The 19,238-nt window shown below is 36.0% G+C and overlaps 1 protein-coding gene across 1 annotated transcript in view; it reads right to left on the bottom strand.

Moving 5' to 3' along the window:
• Nucleotides 1-17,012, bottom strand: part of CNGB3 (cyclic nucleotide gated channel subunit beta 3) — a gene marked incomplete at both ends in the record, with an annotated part of 68,822 nt that extends 51,810 nt beyond the window's left edge. Inside the window, one exon of the mRNA XM_079533400.1 lies at nt 16,888-17,012. Coding sequence (XP_079389526.1) covers nt 16,888-17,012 — 125 coding nt within the window. The remainder of the gene's footprint in view (nt 1-16,887) is intronic.
• Nucleotides 17,013-19,238: the final 2,226 nt, after the last annotated feature.

Here is a 19,238-nt window from a genome sequence, read left to right as displayed (position 1 = left end):
TGGCTAGAGGCTAACAGAAGCCTCTAACCTCATGGATAATGGTAGAGCAGTCTGCTTTTTTACTGTCTTTGTGACATATTCCTTAGAAACAAAATTCTGCGCGGTTAAAATCAGTAATTTTTGTCCTTTCATTTTTTGAAAACATTACTATAGTTAAAAGTCTCAGAAATGCTTTTAAATGTTATCATATATAGAGAAGATTTTCTTAAATAGCAGGCATAAAAAATGACTTTGTATTTGAAGTAGTAGAGTGGGAAATGGGAGAACTGATCTACAAAATTCCTGGGTTAATTTTTTCATAGTTATTTGCCTGATTGTCCCTGTCTCTCAGAAGTGGATCTACGTCCATGATTACTTGAAAAATGTAGCTGTAGGGTAATCAAAATGCCTAGAAACTTAAATAGAAGGGAAACCTGTGGAAGAAAGAGATAAAATTCATTACTGGCATTACAAAATATATGTAATTTTCCAAGCAGAACTTTTGGAATGAATGCTCTGTGCAAGATAAAATGGTTCAGAAACTGGTGGTCTTGAAGCAAAACAGTAAGAGGTTTTTCAGTATCTTCTAATACAAATCTCATCTTCGATGGCTAACTGTAATATTCTAAAAGCTTATTTTGCATGTTAATAACAGCAAAAAAGAAGGATCATTTAAAGAAGCTGAGTTTGTTTTCCCAGCTTTTAGCCCTGTCATTCACATGAAAAATGGATATCTGAAAGGAATTAAAAAGTTTCACATCAGCAGGAATGGAAGCAAGCTGATTAAACATATTCAAGTTCTGGATAATCTTGAAAAAATACATTCTATCAGAATAATAGTTGTCAGTTGATTGTGTGCCAATGAAGAGTATAAAGGATCAGAAGACAAGGAATAAGATTATTCCATAGAAGCATTTGCATTGGCAGGTTTGGCTTATTGAGCTGCAGTGTGCTCTGTCAAAATGTATTTAATCTTCGTTTTTTGAAATACCCTGGATTTTGATGTTCTAGGGTCCGGGTTTTATAAAATAGCTTAAGAGCCATATTCATACCAGGCCAAGAGTGGATTTTAGCTCCTGAAAAATGTTTTGATGTAAATATTTCCTGAAATCACAGTTCTTCCCTCCTACAATGTTAGGTGAGTATTTCAAGTAACTCCTAGGTTAGATCCAGCCTCTGTGTTGTACTGACTTCTCAGTCTTCACAGGTTTTGAGTTCATTTCTGCACTGTGGCCCAGCAATTAGGAAGGTTATTAAATTCCTATCCCCATCCCTCTAGTCCAGATTTATGTGGGAATTCAGGGTACTGGAATATGAGAAATTTAATTTTGAACTGCTTTATTAGGAAAGAGTCTCCATAACATCTAGGCTAACAAACAAAAAGTGGCAGCTATCAGCATCTTCTGCTGTTTTTATTTGTTTAGCCAAACATTTATCAAAGAATTATAGAATCATACAATTGCCTGGGTTGAAAAGGACCACAATGATCATCCAGTTTAAACTCCCCTGCTATGTTCAGGGTCGCAACCACCAGACCAGGCTGCCCAGAGCCACATCCAGCCTGGCCTTGAATGCCTCCAGGGATGGGGCATCCACAACCTCCTTGGGCAACCTGTTCCAGTGTGTTACCACTCTCTGTGTGAAAAACTTCCTCCTAATATGTAATCTAAACCTTTCCTGTTTCAGTTTAAGACCATTCCCCCTTGTCCTATCACTATCTACCCACGTGAACAGCCATTCCCCCTCCTGTTTCTATGCTCCCTTCAAGTACTGAAAGGCCACAATGAGGTCTCCCTGGAACCTTCTCCAAACTAAGCAAGTCCAGTTCTCATCACCTTTCCTCATAGTAGAGGTGCTCTAGCCCTCTGATTATCTTAGTGGCCCTCCTCTTGTCCCATTCCAAGAGCTCCACATCCTCCCTGTATTGGGGGCCCCAGGTGTGGGTGCAGTACACCAAATGGGCCCTCACAAGAGCCGAGTTGAGGGGAACGATCACCTCCCTCTCCCTGCTGGCCACCCCTTTTTTAATGCAACCCAGAACACAGTTGGCCTTCTAAGCTGGAAACACACACAGCTGGCTCATGTCCAACTTCTCGTCTACCAACATCCCAAATCCTTCTCTGCACCACTGCTCTCAAAGAGAGCTTCCCCTTTTTTAGTGGGAAAGTGAATATTTGTTGAGTATCTAAGTGTACTTTTGGGAAGAGAATCTGGAACAGATTAAAATTCCTTTAGAGCTGTCCTGACTTGTAGGTGCTAGGCATTCAGAGATGGCAATTAAATTTGTACTAATTTATTCATTTTTGATTCTACCTGGGCTTCTCACCTGGAATATAGATTTTCTAACAAAAGTATCAAATTCTTATTTACACTATAGCATGGCACTTGCATTTCACTTGAAAGTTGGTATATGACATTTTATACGTACTTTCCAAAGCATCTCGGGCTAAATATCTCTGAAAATCCGCATGATAGTCTCCTAAATAGGATGCTATGTCTATTTTCTGATCCAGATGTGCAATTAAGTCATATATAGAAATATCTATGATAGCTTTAGACTGGCTTTCTCACTCAGTCAAGAATAAGGGTATGATGACTTGGGCTTTAGTGAAAGCTTTGTAAATATGGCTATGAATCTGGAAAAAATCTTTGAGAGACCTGCTATTTTAGTAGAGGTAGGGAGGCTGAAAGACAGAGTATTAGAATTGAGTAAAACAATTTCTACAGTGGGAAAAGTGAAAAGGTAAATGAAAGGAGAACAGACTCTAGAAGAGCTTTATGTGTGATGATAAGAAGAGCTTAGAGATAGGGAAAGAAAAAGAACGGATTGGGAAGAATCATATGGTTGTTATCAGGACTATGGAGGATGATAAAACAGACATGCTAGCAGGTGGAGACTGTACATGACATTCTAAATAGTGTAACCATCAGCAGAGATATTGAAAAACAGTGTGTAAAACAGGTGAAGCATTTGTATAGCCAGTCAGTTATGGAAGGTGATAAGTATGAAAAAAATTATAGTGCTTGGATTCAATATCATAGATAATCTCTAAGTTTTTTAATAATATTTTGTTGAGTACATAAAGTAATACAAGGAAAAATTAAAAAATGAATCCATTATGAAATAAATCCACTTAGCACAGTGAGTTACAGAATGAGCTAATTGTGCAGGAGCTATCACAAAGCAATTAGTGAGAACAGGCAACTGAAGAGGAGGCAATGAGCAGCCAGCAATGAAGCCAAAAGTAAGATATTCTGCTGAGAATGTAAATGGCCAAGTTTTAACCACTTATGCCTCCTGAGTGCAGGGGACATCACGCTATCTTTTGAAGTGCTTGGAGGAAGGGAGAAGGTGGTGGCTGCTTTTGGGCATGTGAAAAGAAGGGGCTGAAGATGAGCTCTCCTCAGGATGTTGGTTTGTATTTCAGGATGGTGGAGCTGCACAAAGAGCTTGTGATTAGAGGTTTTACTGATCTGCTTCATGCTGATTAAACCAGAGAAACTACTTAGAGATCTCATAAAACCTTTTCTCTGTCTAGTTTTAATTCCTCACCTTAACTGGTGTCTTTTAAATAGTTTTGGCTGAGCTGTGGCTGTACTTTTGAAAATTCTGTCCAAATACATACATACATCACAAAGTGCTGTGTCTAGTCTCTTGTCATTTGCTTGCCAGCAGATATGATTTATTTTCTTTTTTAGCAGCTGACTATGGGATTTTAGACTTGTTACAAAGATTACTAAGTATTGCAGGAGACTTTATTTATTGCAGCAGCCTTGGCATGAACTGCCTCACTTTTCTTCCCTGAGACAGAGTTCCTTATGCAGTGTGGTGCCTGTGTAAGTGCTTTGGACTGTACATCCACTGTGTATCTAACTTGTTAATACTCATATGCAAAAGAGAAGCTATCCTCTGGTTGTTTGAAAATAGGACTTTTAAACTTCTAGAGAACTGTGGATTTTAAAAACATGGAGACAAGTATCTGCACTGCTAACTGCTACACTGTCCTACGTAAATTAGTGAAGCAGTTGTTTCTGTGCCATCACTTCTCATATTTCTCATTCAATGTATTTTGTTTAAAGTTTCATGATATGAGGAAAGGGATTGTGACACCAGCTACAATTATACAAAGTGCAAGAAGTGATCATACAAGTCTTCCGGTGATCTTTCAGAAGTGTTCTTCACTTAGAAAGATAACTTATGGAAAGAAAGCGGACCTGAATTGTCCTCAGAAAGAAAAAGGATGAACTAGTAAAAAAACATAGATTCTATGCTTTCCTTTGCTACTGGAGCATGGAAAAAGGAGCTGCAGATGGGGGGGGAGGGTTGTGGTCAATGAATGGTTATTGCTTTACTTATCCTTACACCTAATTTTGGTAGCTGTGCAGTATTCATTCTGTGTGTTTATCTTATTTTTTATTTTTTCTTTCAGAGCTATGGTACTCTGATATAAGATATGCCTATTAAAATAAATAAATAAATAGGTATATGAAGGAGCAGAATAGCTATAGCCACCTGTCATAGTCCCAGCAACCAGCTGTTCAGGGAAATAATTACCCAGTATTACTGCCCTTCGCTCTTTAATCCAGACCTGAAAATCTTGTGATGGCAAATCATCTTTAATAGCCTTGAATTCTTTTGTCTGTAGAATGACAGCTCAATTAATCATGTTCCTCAGTAGATTTGAATATCGTGTTGGCTAACGTTTTCCTATTTTTTATTTTTTTACATGTATGATGGTGCGTTGAAATATGGAGTTTTCTTACTTAATCCAGTAAATGTCTTTATTTTAAGAATTCCTAAGAAGAAATCAGGCTTACAGTAATAGAAAATAGGTTTTGTTAGATTGACTGATGAAAGTGGACAAGCCAATGGAGTTTGTGAAAAGCTTGAAAAGTTTGTTGCCTTTTTATGATGGTTGAATAGTACTCCTGCAGCAAGTCACTGGCTAGAAGTCTGTGAGAATTCAGAGTTCTTAATTTTCCCCAGAAATGAAAAACAAGGCCAACTCCTCAGCACTCTTCAGAGGAAAAAATTTTTTACAGTTGTATACAGTATACATATATTTTTTTCCAGATAATCTTGGAGAACTCATAAACATTTTACTGACCTTGTTCCTTTGGTGAAGGCTCTGTCTTCTTATTGGCTTCAGTTTTCTGTGTGTCATCTTTTTTTGTATTTTCACTCTTAAGAAAATAAACAGAAGTAGAAAATAGATGGTCATTGCTGAGAATGATAAGCATGATTTGAAATTTAAAGCATTTGCTAGCAATTTGGCTAACCAAGTTTAACACCTACTGAGCTGTTTTCCTGAGTGCTATGCGTGTTCTTGGATCAGAATTTCCAGCTAGGTTCACAAAAGAACTTGGATGCTGAAACCAAAAACTGATGTCTTCACATGTGCTGCACATCCTCAGTTATGCAGTCTGGAATTCTGCTGCTGGTCCCAGAGCCTATTTAATGTTGTCAAAGCTAACTTGTTCAGTACTGCCACTCACAAGTTAGTTTGCATCCTTAAATTAATATATGCCATGTACCTTGCTTTTAATTAGTGTTGACATTGGTCTGAGGGGTGGGAATGAGAAGTGCACAGGGATTTTTATACGCTCACAGTAGTATGTCATAGCACAGTGCTAATCAATCTCATGAGCATTTATTCTCCCAGACCAAATATGTTTGCCTGTTGTTCATCATGCTAGTTAGTAATAGTAACAATAAAGATACTGGCTACTGTAAGAGCATGGAAAATTATTTGAATTCAGGGGATTTCAGGGCTTCCTGCACTTCTTTCTCTTCTCTTCCCAAAACAATATATTTATCTGCAAAAATTAAAATATCAATGTGAGTATAATGCTCTACAGTTACCAGATGTTATGTACCTGTCTCTTTTTCTCTTTAAAGGATATATTTTCACAAACAGAAATGTGCTAATTCTTAACTCATTCATTTGTCTACCTCTATTTTAGCAGTATCATTTTAATAGTACCATTTGGGTGTTGCATTGATGTATGGAATCATTCTGGTGAAAAGAGTAATCCATGTCTCCAGGGAAATCTGGATATATATTTCTTTCCTACAACAGGATTCAGCTGTTCAAATTCAGGATTTTTCTTCTTTCAAGAAAATGTTTTATTGACACAAAAGCAGTTGATGTGAAGAGCAATACTCATAGTGGCCCAAAAGCTATTCAATCACTTTTTCTTTTTGTGAGTAATGCCATATGATGCATTGTAAGGAAGCAGAATGTGGAATAACCTTGCAGAATTGAACACACTTGTGTTTTTGTTTTTTTTTTTCCTCATAAGTGAGAACTTTTGCTTTCCAGGACCTTTGTAGCTGAACCATTGTTACCTTTGCAATTTTCCCTGCAGCTTTTAGAAATTTTAAAGTGAAATGCTTTAGAAGTATTAGGACTATATCATTCTCCATCAGAAACTTTTTCTTAATTTAGTGCAGTTCTGTATCAGTTTTCCTGATGCTTTGGTCCCTCCACTAAGTGTCGTGCTCATTAATATATTCCTAAATAATTAGACCATGATAAACAAATGTAACAAAAGAATTTTTCACTGAAATTATAAAATAATAGAAATTATTCATCTAATTCTGGTGAATTTCAACACTTCTGTGTTTCCCCTGTGTGTCTTCACTGGATTTTTACTTACCAGAGTTCATCATTTCACAGCTTCTTTTCATAAGACTATTTTCTTTAGTTTCCTGTGAACTGCTAATACTTTACACAGCTTCTAAAAACTGGTTTGCTCTATATTCATGGCCGAGAAAGTCTTTTGTGACTGAAGAATGGAAAATGATGAAATGAAAGTCTTTGAACTAAACGAGGATAAATTTAGATTAGACATTAAGAAGGAATTCTTCATGTTGAGAGTGGTGAGGCAGTTGCACAGACTGCCCAGAGAAGCTGTGAATATCCCATCCATAGTCATGTTCAAGACAAGGTTGGATGGGGCTCTAGGCAGCCTGATCTAATGGAATGGGATTTGAAAGTAGATGATTCTTAAGACCACTTCCAACCCAAACCATTCTGTAATGCAATGATGCCATTTTGAGTTGATGGCAATATGGACTTGCCTGCTCAAAAAATTGTTTTTTCTATGTTTATAACAATCAGAAATGAAATTTGAGTAGCAACTGGATTAAATTGCATCTCTTGTTGAGGCTGTACAAAACAGTTAGCTTCAGAAGAATGCAAGTTCTAAGAAATTATTCAAATTATCACTTATCAATGTTTCTTTTGATAAGGTAAAATTTTGGAACTTATGTATATGTAAATTTATACTCACAGAATTTAAGTCAGCTGTTGTATATGCTAGACTACAGCAAACATGTTAAAAAGGCACTTAATTAAATTTAGCCTTCTAATGACTTTTTTTTAAATTGTTTTATCAATTCTGAATTCAGATTAATAGCTTAGACTGATACTAAATAACCAGTTTCACAGTCCTAACTATTTGGTTTAATCCTAAGTTGTTATCATTTTGCTTGTGAAGTTGTAATTATGTCGAGGTAAGACAAATAAAACAAACAAAAGAAACAAAACAAACACTCAAAACACTTACTGACATTATTGGTAGAAGACTTAAAGATATAAAATATTTCAAAGGTAAAAAAGGAAGAGTATTCTGCTTTTTAAAAAATATTCCATTAATTGATATGAAAAGAATGAGTTAATTTTTATAGCAAAGAACTGCTAAAATAATGTAGACCAAAATGACTTGCTGTATTTTTTGAATTGAATTATATTAGTAAAAGCAAGCCAAATGAAATATATATTTTAAAGAAGGTTACTAAATTGCTTTAGATTTCACAAAACAGTTGAAAAGCAGGGTGATGTACACTTGTATGCCACTCCACTATTCAGAATACATATACTGACATTTTCTGCCTGCAGGGAACAAAGTGAAGAGAAATACATCAGCACAACAAAAGTGATCATAATAATGCTTCTAATTCCCTGTTTGCAATGTTAGGATAGTTCTATTTGACAAGTAATTTGCTAAAGGAAGAAGTCTTTCTTCATAAAGAAGAGGTGGGAAAGGAGAGGAATAAAGGCATTTCTTTGGTTTTGCAAAATAATGATCAATATGCTCTTAAGTAAATCTGTTTAAATATAAATACTCCCCAACCAAAAAGTTATATTATTGAGTCTATAAACAATACACTATACCTGGTCTGTAGATGGCTTGGATGGTGGAGGAATGCCTTCACTTTCACTGTCTGATTGCTCAGGTGATAATTTTGTTCTGGAAAACACTCCTTTTAGTCTTTTAAACATCTTGCCCATTCAGCTGTCCTGAAGCCTCTGTAAGTCTTTTACTGTGAGTAGGTAGTAACATATGCTTTCTTGCTGTCAGTAATCAAGCCAATTAAATTCTTAATCAGGTTTAGCTCTGATTGATGCCTTAACGAAATTCCTTTTACAGTCTGTTCTAGCCATGGCTTTTGCTCACCACTTATATTTATCTTTTATGTTATTTATGTTATGTTTATGTGCAATTTTAGAGGATTAAATTGGTTTATGTGGGAAACTTTAATCATTGTGTATTTATAGACTGAGCCTTTTTGAGAACAATATTCTCATTATGAACATATAATTTTTCATTATATATTTTTAGAATAAGTAAATTTATTTCTTGATTATTGAGAATGTTCCTTGAACTGTGATAAAGATGTACATAAAGCATAATATAGTGAAAGTAATATGTATTAGTGGAGAATATGTATTTCTTAAGAAATTCTGCAAAATTATGCATATTTCTCATTTTAAAAAATGACCAAGCTACAATTTTTTTTTCTTTTTTCTTTTTCCTTTGGGGAAAAAAAAAAAAAAAAAAAAAAAAAGTAATGTATTTGCTGGTTTTAATTTGTAATAAAAAGACATGCAAAAGGAATGTAGCAGACATTAAAAGGATAGTGCCCTTGGGAACCTGTTAATAACTGTTGACATCCATAGTCAATGAATGTGTTATTGAGTTGATCTGTGACTAATGAAATAGATGTTTGCAACTCCTTAATGTGATGCAATAGGCAGACCATAGCAAATATAATATTTTGATACCAGTGGAGGTGCATGTTCACCTCCTGACCCTAGTAAAGCGATTAATCTGCCTTTATTTCATTTCTCTCTCATGTAGTATGGGTATTTAGTTATTTTTATCAGGCTCTGAATGTGCTAAAAGCAATTCACTTAATTGAATATCATAATGCTCTGTTAAGTAAGAAGATTAAGAGTGCAGCAGCAAACCAGACAGCATGTATCTGGTTAGCTTAGCTACGTTGCCTTTGACCACTTCTTACTATATGCTATATTTATGACATACCTTAGAGGATTCAGAGATTTCAAATCTGCCTCAAGTTTTCTCTCCATACAGGTCGAGAATATAACCATTTTTATTAATGGTGTGCCCACTTCCTTTTCTTTCCTATTTAAAAAATGGTATATGTATAGACTTTCCGAACTTTGGGTAGCATTATTCTTCCAAGGATTTTTTTTAAATCAAAAAGTAAATTTGAAGCAAGGCATTCGCAGACTGGATTTTATATTTAAACTTTATGCAAGAGATTATTCTTCATGAAACATAGCAGGTGTCTTAGAAACTTAGGTCATTTGAATGCTGCATATCCACTTGAAATGTAATCACTCCCAACACAGCTGGCATGAACTTTTTCCATCTGATACTGTTTTAAGTGGAGCAGTACTTCTTAAAACATAAGCACATACAAAAGGTTGCATGACTTCTTCCCCCTGCCTGACACTCATCATAAAACACATGAGTCCTGTGAGCCTAGACTTAACTATCAGTATATTTAATGGACTTAGATTGAATCCCAAGGATGGCTTTGCTTCCTCAACAGACAGTTTCGGTTGCTCTGTTTGTGTGAATGTATAGATCAATAGCCATCATATGGAGTTTTTTATTTGCGTATTAAATTAGGTGTAGCATATTACAAACATCAGAACCTTTGTTTCACTTCCATTCAGACCTTCCCACAATGCAAAATGTAACATGCAGATGTTTTCCATAGGTATCTGTCTTCAGGTTCATTTTAGGATTCAAGAATCTTGACAGTAATATATCTTTCTTAGTTCTGTAGTAGTCAGAAACCTCACCTTGCATTTATCATAACTTTTCCTCTGAGTAGTGTAAGGTTTGACAGTTTTTTCCCTGTTTTTGTGGATTAACAAGAATCAAAGCACTAATTTATGTCTTCTGTAATTTTGAGAACTTCAGTAGGACTTTTTAATGTATATTTACACATACTTACAAAAAATATTCTGGAGCTCAGATTTTTATATCAACTTATTTTCTTGCTTTTAAAACTCCTATCATCTTCTAACAAACTATGCCTTTACAAAAAGAATGAATTGATGCTTGTAGTGGAAATGCCTCTCTAAAATTATTACCACAGTCATGATGAGATATGCATTAATATTGGCAGCATTCAGTAAGGCAACTTAAGAAATAACAAAGATAGGTGCTTGAGAAGATTCTGGAACTGTGTATGTCAGGGTATAGGTTACTTAAAAGATGACTTTTCCCTGTTTTGATACAGCTATTCTTACATGGATTCATAAGGTTTTTCTTATGTTGTATATATATAATGACACAAAAGTATCAGAATTAATATCTAGAGCCCAAGTTTGAGACAGTAATGGGTCTTATCATAGAATCATAGAATGGCCTGGGTTGAAAAGCACCACAATGATCATCCAGTTTCAACCCCCTGCTATGTGCAGGGTCCCAATCACCAGACCAGGCTGCTCAGAGCCACATCCAGCCTGGCCTTGAATGCCTCCAGGGATGGGGCATCCACAACCTCCTTGGGCAACCTGTTCCAGTGTGTTACCACCCTCTGTGTGAAAAACTTCCTCCTAATATATAATCTAAACCTTTCTTGTCTCATTCCCCCTTGTCCTATCACTACCCACGTGAACAGCCATTCCCCCTCCTGTTTATATGCTCCCTTCAAGTACTGGAAGGCCACAATGAGGTATGGAGTACTCTGAAAATATACAATAATCTTGTTTGTTTTTGCCTTCAAGAAGATTCCACTTTTTCCTATACAACTCACTTTCATATGTTGAATCCAATTAACAGAATTTGATCAGTTTACAAGAAAAACAGATGGGAATACTTCTTTAGCAATAGGCTGGAAAAGACAGGGCACTGATATTTCCTGTTTCTTTTCACATTTCTCTATATAAAATTACTCAGTTAAGGTAGGAGCCATATCCTACAAACTTATCTTCTGGAACATTCGCTGGATCCTGGCTTAGCCCATAGTGCGATACTATCATCATGCTGTAATGTATGTGTGGGTTGGAAGAGGTGGCAAAACTGACTGTCAGCCTGCCAAAATTACAGCAACTTATGGCAGCTCTTGCTGGTAACCTCTTCTGATGAAAGTAATGTGTGAATCAAAGAAATGGAACATAAGACAGAAGGAAAATATAAGCCTACTTCTTTTTAATTATTCCTGTGGTCTGTAGGCATAATGAAAGTTCTGAAAAGGTCCTGACTACCAGTAAAAGCACATCTCCCTTAGTATGCATTATTTTATTTTTTTCCTCTATCTGTCTTTCCCCTCTCTCTGCTCCCAAAGAAAAAAGACATCACCACTATGTTTTGGTGCCTCTTATGAATGCTTATGGGCAGAATTTCTTTAGTAACTGTGTGTTGCTGCCTAAAATGTGACTCGTCACATGAGAGAACTTTGTCAACAACTTGTTCACTGAAATGTATATTCAAAAGGAGTTCCCACAGACCAAGAGAAACAGATGTGCAGTTGTGAAACCTACCTGGAGCACTAGACAAGGACTAGCTCAGTGGAAGAATGAGTCTTGATAAAGCCCCTATCACTAGACCACATAATCTCAAACTATGATAATTTTGTGTCTCTTCTCAATCATATCTTGCAATCACTACTGATTTGAGATCTCTCAGAGGTCCTTGCCATGTCAGAAGCTTTTTTTTTCTACTGTGTTGGAACCATGAAAGCAGCTCTGTGATGCTGAACTGCTGGATAGGTTAAAACACTGGACAGGAAGTAGTTTACTTAGATTCAGGTAATTCTGTGAAGAATACATGCTGCCTTTTTATATGAGTTTTCAAGGCAGTGTGAACAATAAACTGCCTCCACTTGAAAATATTGTATACATCATTACAACATGCTCTCTCAATTAAAAATAATTAATTCAGACACATTATTAAGATAGAAAACAACTATAATATCTATTGGAGCCCAGCTAAATGCAAAAATATTTTTAAACTTAACTGGTTTCTTCTCATTTTAGTTGATAGTTTATTTAAATACTCCAAGCACTCTACTAAAGCATCTTACTTTATTTTTAAGGTTACCTCTACTCAGCTGTCACATAATTCAAGGAGGACAGTTTAACCTTCTCTAGCTCAATGAACTGAAACTGCACTCATCTGAGGTACTGGTGCTCCATCCCCACATAACTGGTGCAATCCTCATATAAATGCATCAACAGTGGGAGATGGTTACTTACCCCAGTGATACTTCTACTTCAGTCAGCTATCTTACTCTTTGACACTGTTCTCATACTCCAAAGTGTGCTGGAGATAAACCTAGATAAAGAGAATCCAACGTCGTAACACTATCTCTTGTAGAAAGATGCACCCTTTTTTTTTTTTAAGTTGCTAATTCTGGGAGTCTACTTCTATCTAAGGAAGGGAAAAAAAGCCCCCAAAAATGTTGATTAAAATGTTTTTTGTTTTGTTTTGCTTGTTTGTTTTGTGCGTGTGTTTATTTTTGGTTGTTTTTTTTTTTCCTATCATATCAGACTTTGCTAATGTATGTGATAGCATCTCATGTTAGAGCTTTTCCTCGAAGCTGGAGGTTTTAACAAAGTAGAAAAAGAGTTTTATTTAGTATTTAAAAGCTCAATTATTACAGTAAAAGCTGGAAATAAGCCATTTCTCTTCTGCTACAGAGTTAGCTTAGTTATGGTTCTCAATGCTTCAGAGAAGCAATTTATTATTTAGATAAAATATGACTTTTTTTCTTCCCCCCAGTCATTAATCACAAGCACTAGTAAGTTCGTGATTAAACAGTTTATGAAGTGCAGTAAATTTTATCAGGGAAAGCAGAAGATTTATATCTCTTTTTGAAATTATAGTTTCATCAGAGCTATAAAGCAGCAGATCAGTAGTCAATTTTCCTCAAATGGAAATTTGGAAAAGTTGTTTTTAGTTTCATCTTCTTCAGTTATTCATACTCAGCTGATTGGTCTTCAGTGAAGATTCTATCTTTTCAGTGGCATCTGACTGATGGGTATACTCTAGAAGCAAAGTACTGTGGTCTCCAAAATAACTCAGTTCTTCTACTTTCTTTCATGTTATCATACCTCCCATTACCATAGTTGTATCCTCTGCCTATTTATATGCTGTAGAAAAAACTCTTACAAGCTGAGGATTACTGGTTTTTCTCTTCAGTGGATGTTCTGTTAGTGAGCACACTGTAAAGATCAGTGTGTCTTGGACTATTGTTGTATAAATAAAATTATCACTACGGCTCCTTAGGTGCTTGGAGGCAGACTTTGTTTAGAAGGGATAACAAAACTTTGTTTAACAAGGGTTTGCTAGATAAGATCTTTCAGCTTATTGACAAAAAGTAATTAATGGGTTATAAGCCCAAGAGTCTACACCATTACACACGTTATGTAGTTATGAAGTAATACCAAAGCCCTGAAAAATATTGGGTATTATAACTTCTTTCTTTCCGTAACAGTGAATTAGAAGTGATACATATTTTAGTAAAAGCCAAGTTCTATATCTAATAAAGGGCTTTAATTGTTTAACCCCCTTTAAAATCAATGTAAGTTCAACCTCTACATCCAAACCACCAACATCAACCTCTGATGCTGTGGGCCGACATAGAAAAATTGGAGGCATTTCTTTTAGAGCAGACCTTCTACAAACACTTAAATTTGACTGTTCCTCTAAGTATTTGTTTTTGGAATATGAGTATGGTGAATTTGCTGTACTGCTCTGTGGCACAATAGTGCAAGATAAATGTCCTATAGGAGCAGCTATACAGAAGGGCTTACCTTACAATCCATCCTCATTGAGTAGCTTAACCACGTGCAAAGCTAAAATTGACTGTGAAGTATTTATTTCCCACAGAATCTGTCAAGGAGCCAGATGCTGCTGCTAGAAAAATACAGTAATACCAACATACTATGCTTTAGATTTGATAAATAGTAGGCTCTAAGTAACCAGTCATTTTCTTGCCAGCTCTTCATAGTGTACATAACGTAGACAGAAAAACTCTTATAATGGTTGCTGGTTTTGGATGCTGGATTTATCTAATCAACTGATGTACTCTGCATAGCAGACATAAATACTAGATATATATGACATGAATGGATATGAAGCATTCAAAAGTACAAGGCCAGTAGGTAGAGAGAAGAGATTGCTTCCTTTTACTCTGCCCTGGTGATGCCAGAAGACTCAGGGGGATCTGATTAATGATTATTCCTAAAAGAAGGTAGGAGGCAAATGGGTGAAGCCAGCTTCTTCTTGATGTTGCGTGAGGATGGGACAAGGAATACTGGCCTAAAACTTGAGCACAGAAAGCTCAGTACAAACATGTGAAAGAAATTCTTTATGGTTTCCCAGAGAGGTTGCGGAGTCTCCTTCTGTGGTGATATTCAAGGCCCATCTGGATGCCTACCTGGAATTGCTATTGTAGTGTATCTGTTGTAGCAGACAGGTTGAATTCACTGATCTCTTAAGATCCCTTCCAACTCTTGCAATTCTGTGATTCCATCTCAAGGTTTGCCAAAAATATAGTTACAATTGAATTTTGGTTCCTCAAGGTAGAGGATCTACCCTCTGTTGTTATGGCAGACTGAGAACTGGGATGAGAGCATAGTGATTTATCTTATAATTCCGAACTGCAGGGTTTTTTTTACTTGAACTAAAAGGATTACCCATAATGCCACTTATTTTCTGTTCTGACCAGCTATTCATAAGCCACTGTATCTGTTAACACACCAGTGCTTCCTAACATCAATTTGCCAAATGTATACATGAAGATCAGAAGTACAAAAAATCCACATATTGCTAAAATACAGAGTTCAGTTCATCAGTTCAGATCAATGGTCTATAAAGAACGTTTTGCTATTTTTCAACTTCATAAATTCATTTCAGAAATCTGAATAGATAAATTAATCATAGTCTCTACTAGGAAGAGATAATGATATAAAAGATAGGCTTAAAGAAAGCAGGATATTTTCAGAAATTCAAGAAATAAGTGCATATGTGGAAAACGTAATGACATATTCTCACTTTAAATGGGATCTTGAATGGAGACTTAGCTGAAGAAAATAGAATAGAATGTGACATGAATGATTAAAAGGGGAGTAGAAACAGCAATTAAATAAGCTATTAATAATGAGATTGCTAAGTATGGAAGAATCAAGAGGTTATTTGCATGTTTAGACTAAAAAGACCAAGGTGGGAGAGCATTCTACACTGAATGTTGAGTGCAAGAACATTGAGATATTTACATGTTGCCAAAGAACAATTTTCTATGGAGCACATGAAGATTGCTCATGACTATACATTAGAATAACCATGTAAATATGACTTGATGTTATGATCCTGGTGAATTCAGACTCGACAGACTACTGGGCAGAAGAGGAGGAAACTTTTTCACCCTCTCAGCTGCTTGAAGTGGTATCTTAATTCTGAGGTATGTCTTAGGCGTAAAGAGTGTCCCTCCAGTTTCTCCTATCTTTCAGAGCAATTTTCAAACTTGTTTAATCATTCATTAAGTGTCTTCCTGGGAATAAAAACAAATTAAAAACCAAAACACGTTATTTCTCCATGAACTCTGCTATACTCTGTGAAGCCATAAACCTTGGAATCCTGTCCTTGTACTCCTGTGTAGCTTCCGCTCACTCTGTTTTTGCTGATTTATTATTGTGTCTGTGTGTGTATATGTTTTCATGCTTTGGAATAATCCCATGAGATTTTTGAATCATAGACTATACTGTCTGATGAGAATTTGTACTTAGACGGGAACATAAGTCTTAGCAGTCCCTTGTGATAAGAATTTCTATAGGATTTGTTTTGTTTATTTGAAAGAGAAGAAGTTTTAAATTACTTGAAAGCAATTTTGAGAAGAAAATCATTAAAGAAGATACATAGTTTTCTAGAGAAGCCAACCATAAGCATAGGGAAAAATTGCTGCATCTTTGGAAGCAAGAAACTGGAGCAGCTACTGAGCCGTAAACAAAGGAAGGTCCCAATATACTGTGTTCCTAAATAAAGCATATTTTGAAGATACTACAATTTTCAAACTTCCAATCAATCACTCAAATTACACCTATTATAAAGGGAAAGCAAATCGTCATCTTCAGAGCCATGTAAGGTGAAAGACTTCAAAGAAGAAATCCCAGCAGATCTGTGTTTCTGCAACGTTTGTTTCATATTTGTGCCACTTACTGGTTTAGAACATTTTCAATGCTCCTCAGTTTATAAAAGGTTCACAAGAGGTTAATGGCAGTTCTTGCGAGGAGAACCGATTTAGGAATGGATGAATTCTAACCAATGTCCTGAGACAGAACAGGAGGTAAAATGAGAGAGCCACATCATTAACTCTGCCCTTGTCAAGTCCACTTTATTTATCGTTAAGGCCACTGTCACATAAATAACCTTGTAGGTAGCATTGTATTGCATATCCTGAACATATCATGGGGTGCAGTATTTGCAGTCATTTACACATTCCTGCTATAAAAGATGATAAAATACTGCTGAATTTCTTGAACTTGGATGGTGACATTGCTATGTTCAGTTTCGCAGCCATTTCTGATAAACCCAATGAGATACAAATGTGATACAAATATCTCGCAGAGCTCTTACAGTCGAGCCAGGCGAGCTGCAGCTCGGCTTTGAAGGCACGGAGGGGCGGGAGGTGGCGCTGGAGGGATTTGGCAATGGCTTCTGCGGGCGGCCAGCAGCGGCTCCAGCAGCAGGGATTTTGTCATGGGAGAGGGGAAGCTTCGGATTTAACTGGCTACTAGATGGGCAAAATACCTCTCTGCAACAGCTGGAGGAGCCCAGGGAATAGCAGCACCTGCAATTTGAAATGATGATGAAAGGAGACCAGGAATGAATATATTCTGAGGGAGAGTTATAAGACAACAGCAGTCTAACAAAATAAAAACCGTCTCATCACTGTCCTCTCCTTTGCTGTTGTGGCCTCAGGGAAGGGAATGAGAAATTAAAGTTACTGGGGGATTTTCCAGGTGTTTTTTTTTTTTTTTTTTTTTTTTTCCCACCATTTCCACCATCAGAACAAGCTGTTTTAGCAAAACGGAACTTGTCCTGGAAAAGCACACATCGAGTCTGACAAGAAATGATCCTGAAGTGCAGGATGAAATCTCTCACTGGGAGAAGTGCAGCAAAGACTGATTTTTAAAATATTTTATTTCTATTTTCAAGAAGGCAGTGATAATGTGCATTACATTTGTAACTTGACCTATTGCCTGTGTAAAAGTAGTAAGGTCTACAGAGAGAAGATGGGCATGTACAAGCAGAATCCATCAGTTCTGTGCAGGGTCACTTATTGCCTTTTTTTTTTTTTTTTTTTTTTCTGTCAGTGAGATTTGTGGGCAACTCCAACCTATGTTATTCAGAAACTTCAATCAGACACCTTCTCATATCTCTTGTATATGTACTACAGAGATAATGGCTACTACAAGTAGCTGAAGATTTTCCACTTTTTTCCTTAAAATAGGAGTTCCTACTATGATAAAAGAAACACAGACTTCAAAGAACAGTTAAAGTATTTTGTATGAGTGTCAGAACTGGACAAAAAGTAATATCAAGAATGCTAAATTATGTTTCCAAATGGGTTAATCTGCTTAAGTTATGATCTAAAATTTTAAGAAAACTACCCTCTATTGTAGAACAGATTTGATTAACAGACTGATGGAAACTACTCTCATGAGAAACACAGGCCAGCTGGCCATTAAACATGCTGCTGGACAAAGCAGATATAAGGTTATATGAGGATAGTTGGTTTTATTTCGTGTTACTTTATCTCCAGGTTTATAATTTCTTCATATGTACTGTTCCGTTTTCTACTGCTGAAAAATCATACATTTTTTTTTATTCCTGAAGGCCTCACTCACTCTGAAATTAAAAGTAACAGTCTTACATTCAATCCTGTATAGGTAACTACTCTTGTCCTTTCATCTGTGAGTCTTGCTAATTTCTTGGAAAGAATTTCTCTCCTTATAAGTGGTTTTGTGTTTGCCAATGTAAACATGAAGGAGTCCAAGACTGAGCAAAAGAATAAACATAAATTCTGTATCTCTACCTTTCAGGGTATGTCCAAAGACAGTAATTTGGTAAATTGCTAAAAACTTCTTCCAGAGCTCTGCAGCCTCCAAATTTACAATAAATCTTGAGGCATTTTCAGGTCAAATAAACAACACCACAAACATAACATTTCCGTTGTTCTGCTTTACTTTAAGGTCAAAGGTACATGGAGCATTACATTAAGCTTTTAGGAACATCATGCAAAGTTTTCACAGAACCAGAAGATGAAAGTACTTCCAGAGAAGGATAAACAAGCTTTTATTGGAATTCACAGGATATGCTTATTCTGTGTTTTTGTACTTCTTTAAACTACCCAATACAAATACGACTCAAAATGTAACAGAGCAGCATTACTTCCAACAACAAAGTGCTCATGCTTTTAGGCTTACACTTAAACAAAATGAGTCTTAGACAGTCATGTTACTTATCTTTAGTTCACCCCAATAATTTTTCAGCTAAAATCAATAGCACAAAAGCTAAAAAGTATAGAACTCTAACAAAATTAGATAAAGATCCAAATCTATATTCCTGCTGGTGTTGAATGTTAGCCCTGAGCTGATCAAAGAGAAACCAGTCAGTCAAGAAGTCTGTGAAAACTTATCAGTTTGTACATAGCACTTAATCAACCAGCTGCATGGTGGTTTATGCTTGGTCCAAGAGGAGAGGTAGGATGAAGAATAAATCTGGCAGTAGGAGAAGGGAAAGGAAGCAGAATTTACTGCCCCTCGAAGAATGACTGCACTATTTCTTTCTTACTCTTTTTTTTTTTTTTTTAAAAAAAAGAACTAAATATATAGGTGCATACATTTAGAAATGTTCTGGTAGAGTACACTGTTTAAACCTGAAAAATATGGGTTTTGTTCAGTATTAATTTAATTTCACATGAA

The sequence above is a fragment of the Tetrao urogallus genome, assembly GCF_951394365.1.
Source record: "Tetrao urogallus genome assembly, chromosome: 3".
Classification (NCBI taxonomy): Eukaryota; Metazoa; Chordata; class Aves; order Galliformes; family Phasianidae; genus Tetrao; species Tetrao urogallus.
The sequence above is the reverse complement of the archived record's forward strand: the minus strand, read 5'-3'. Positions and strand labels throughout refer to the sequence as shown.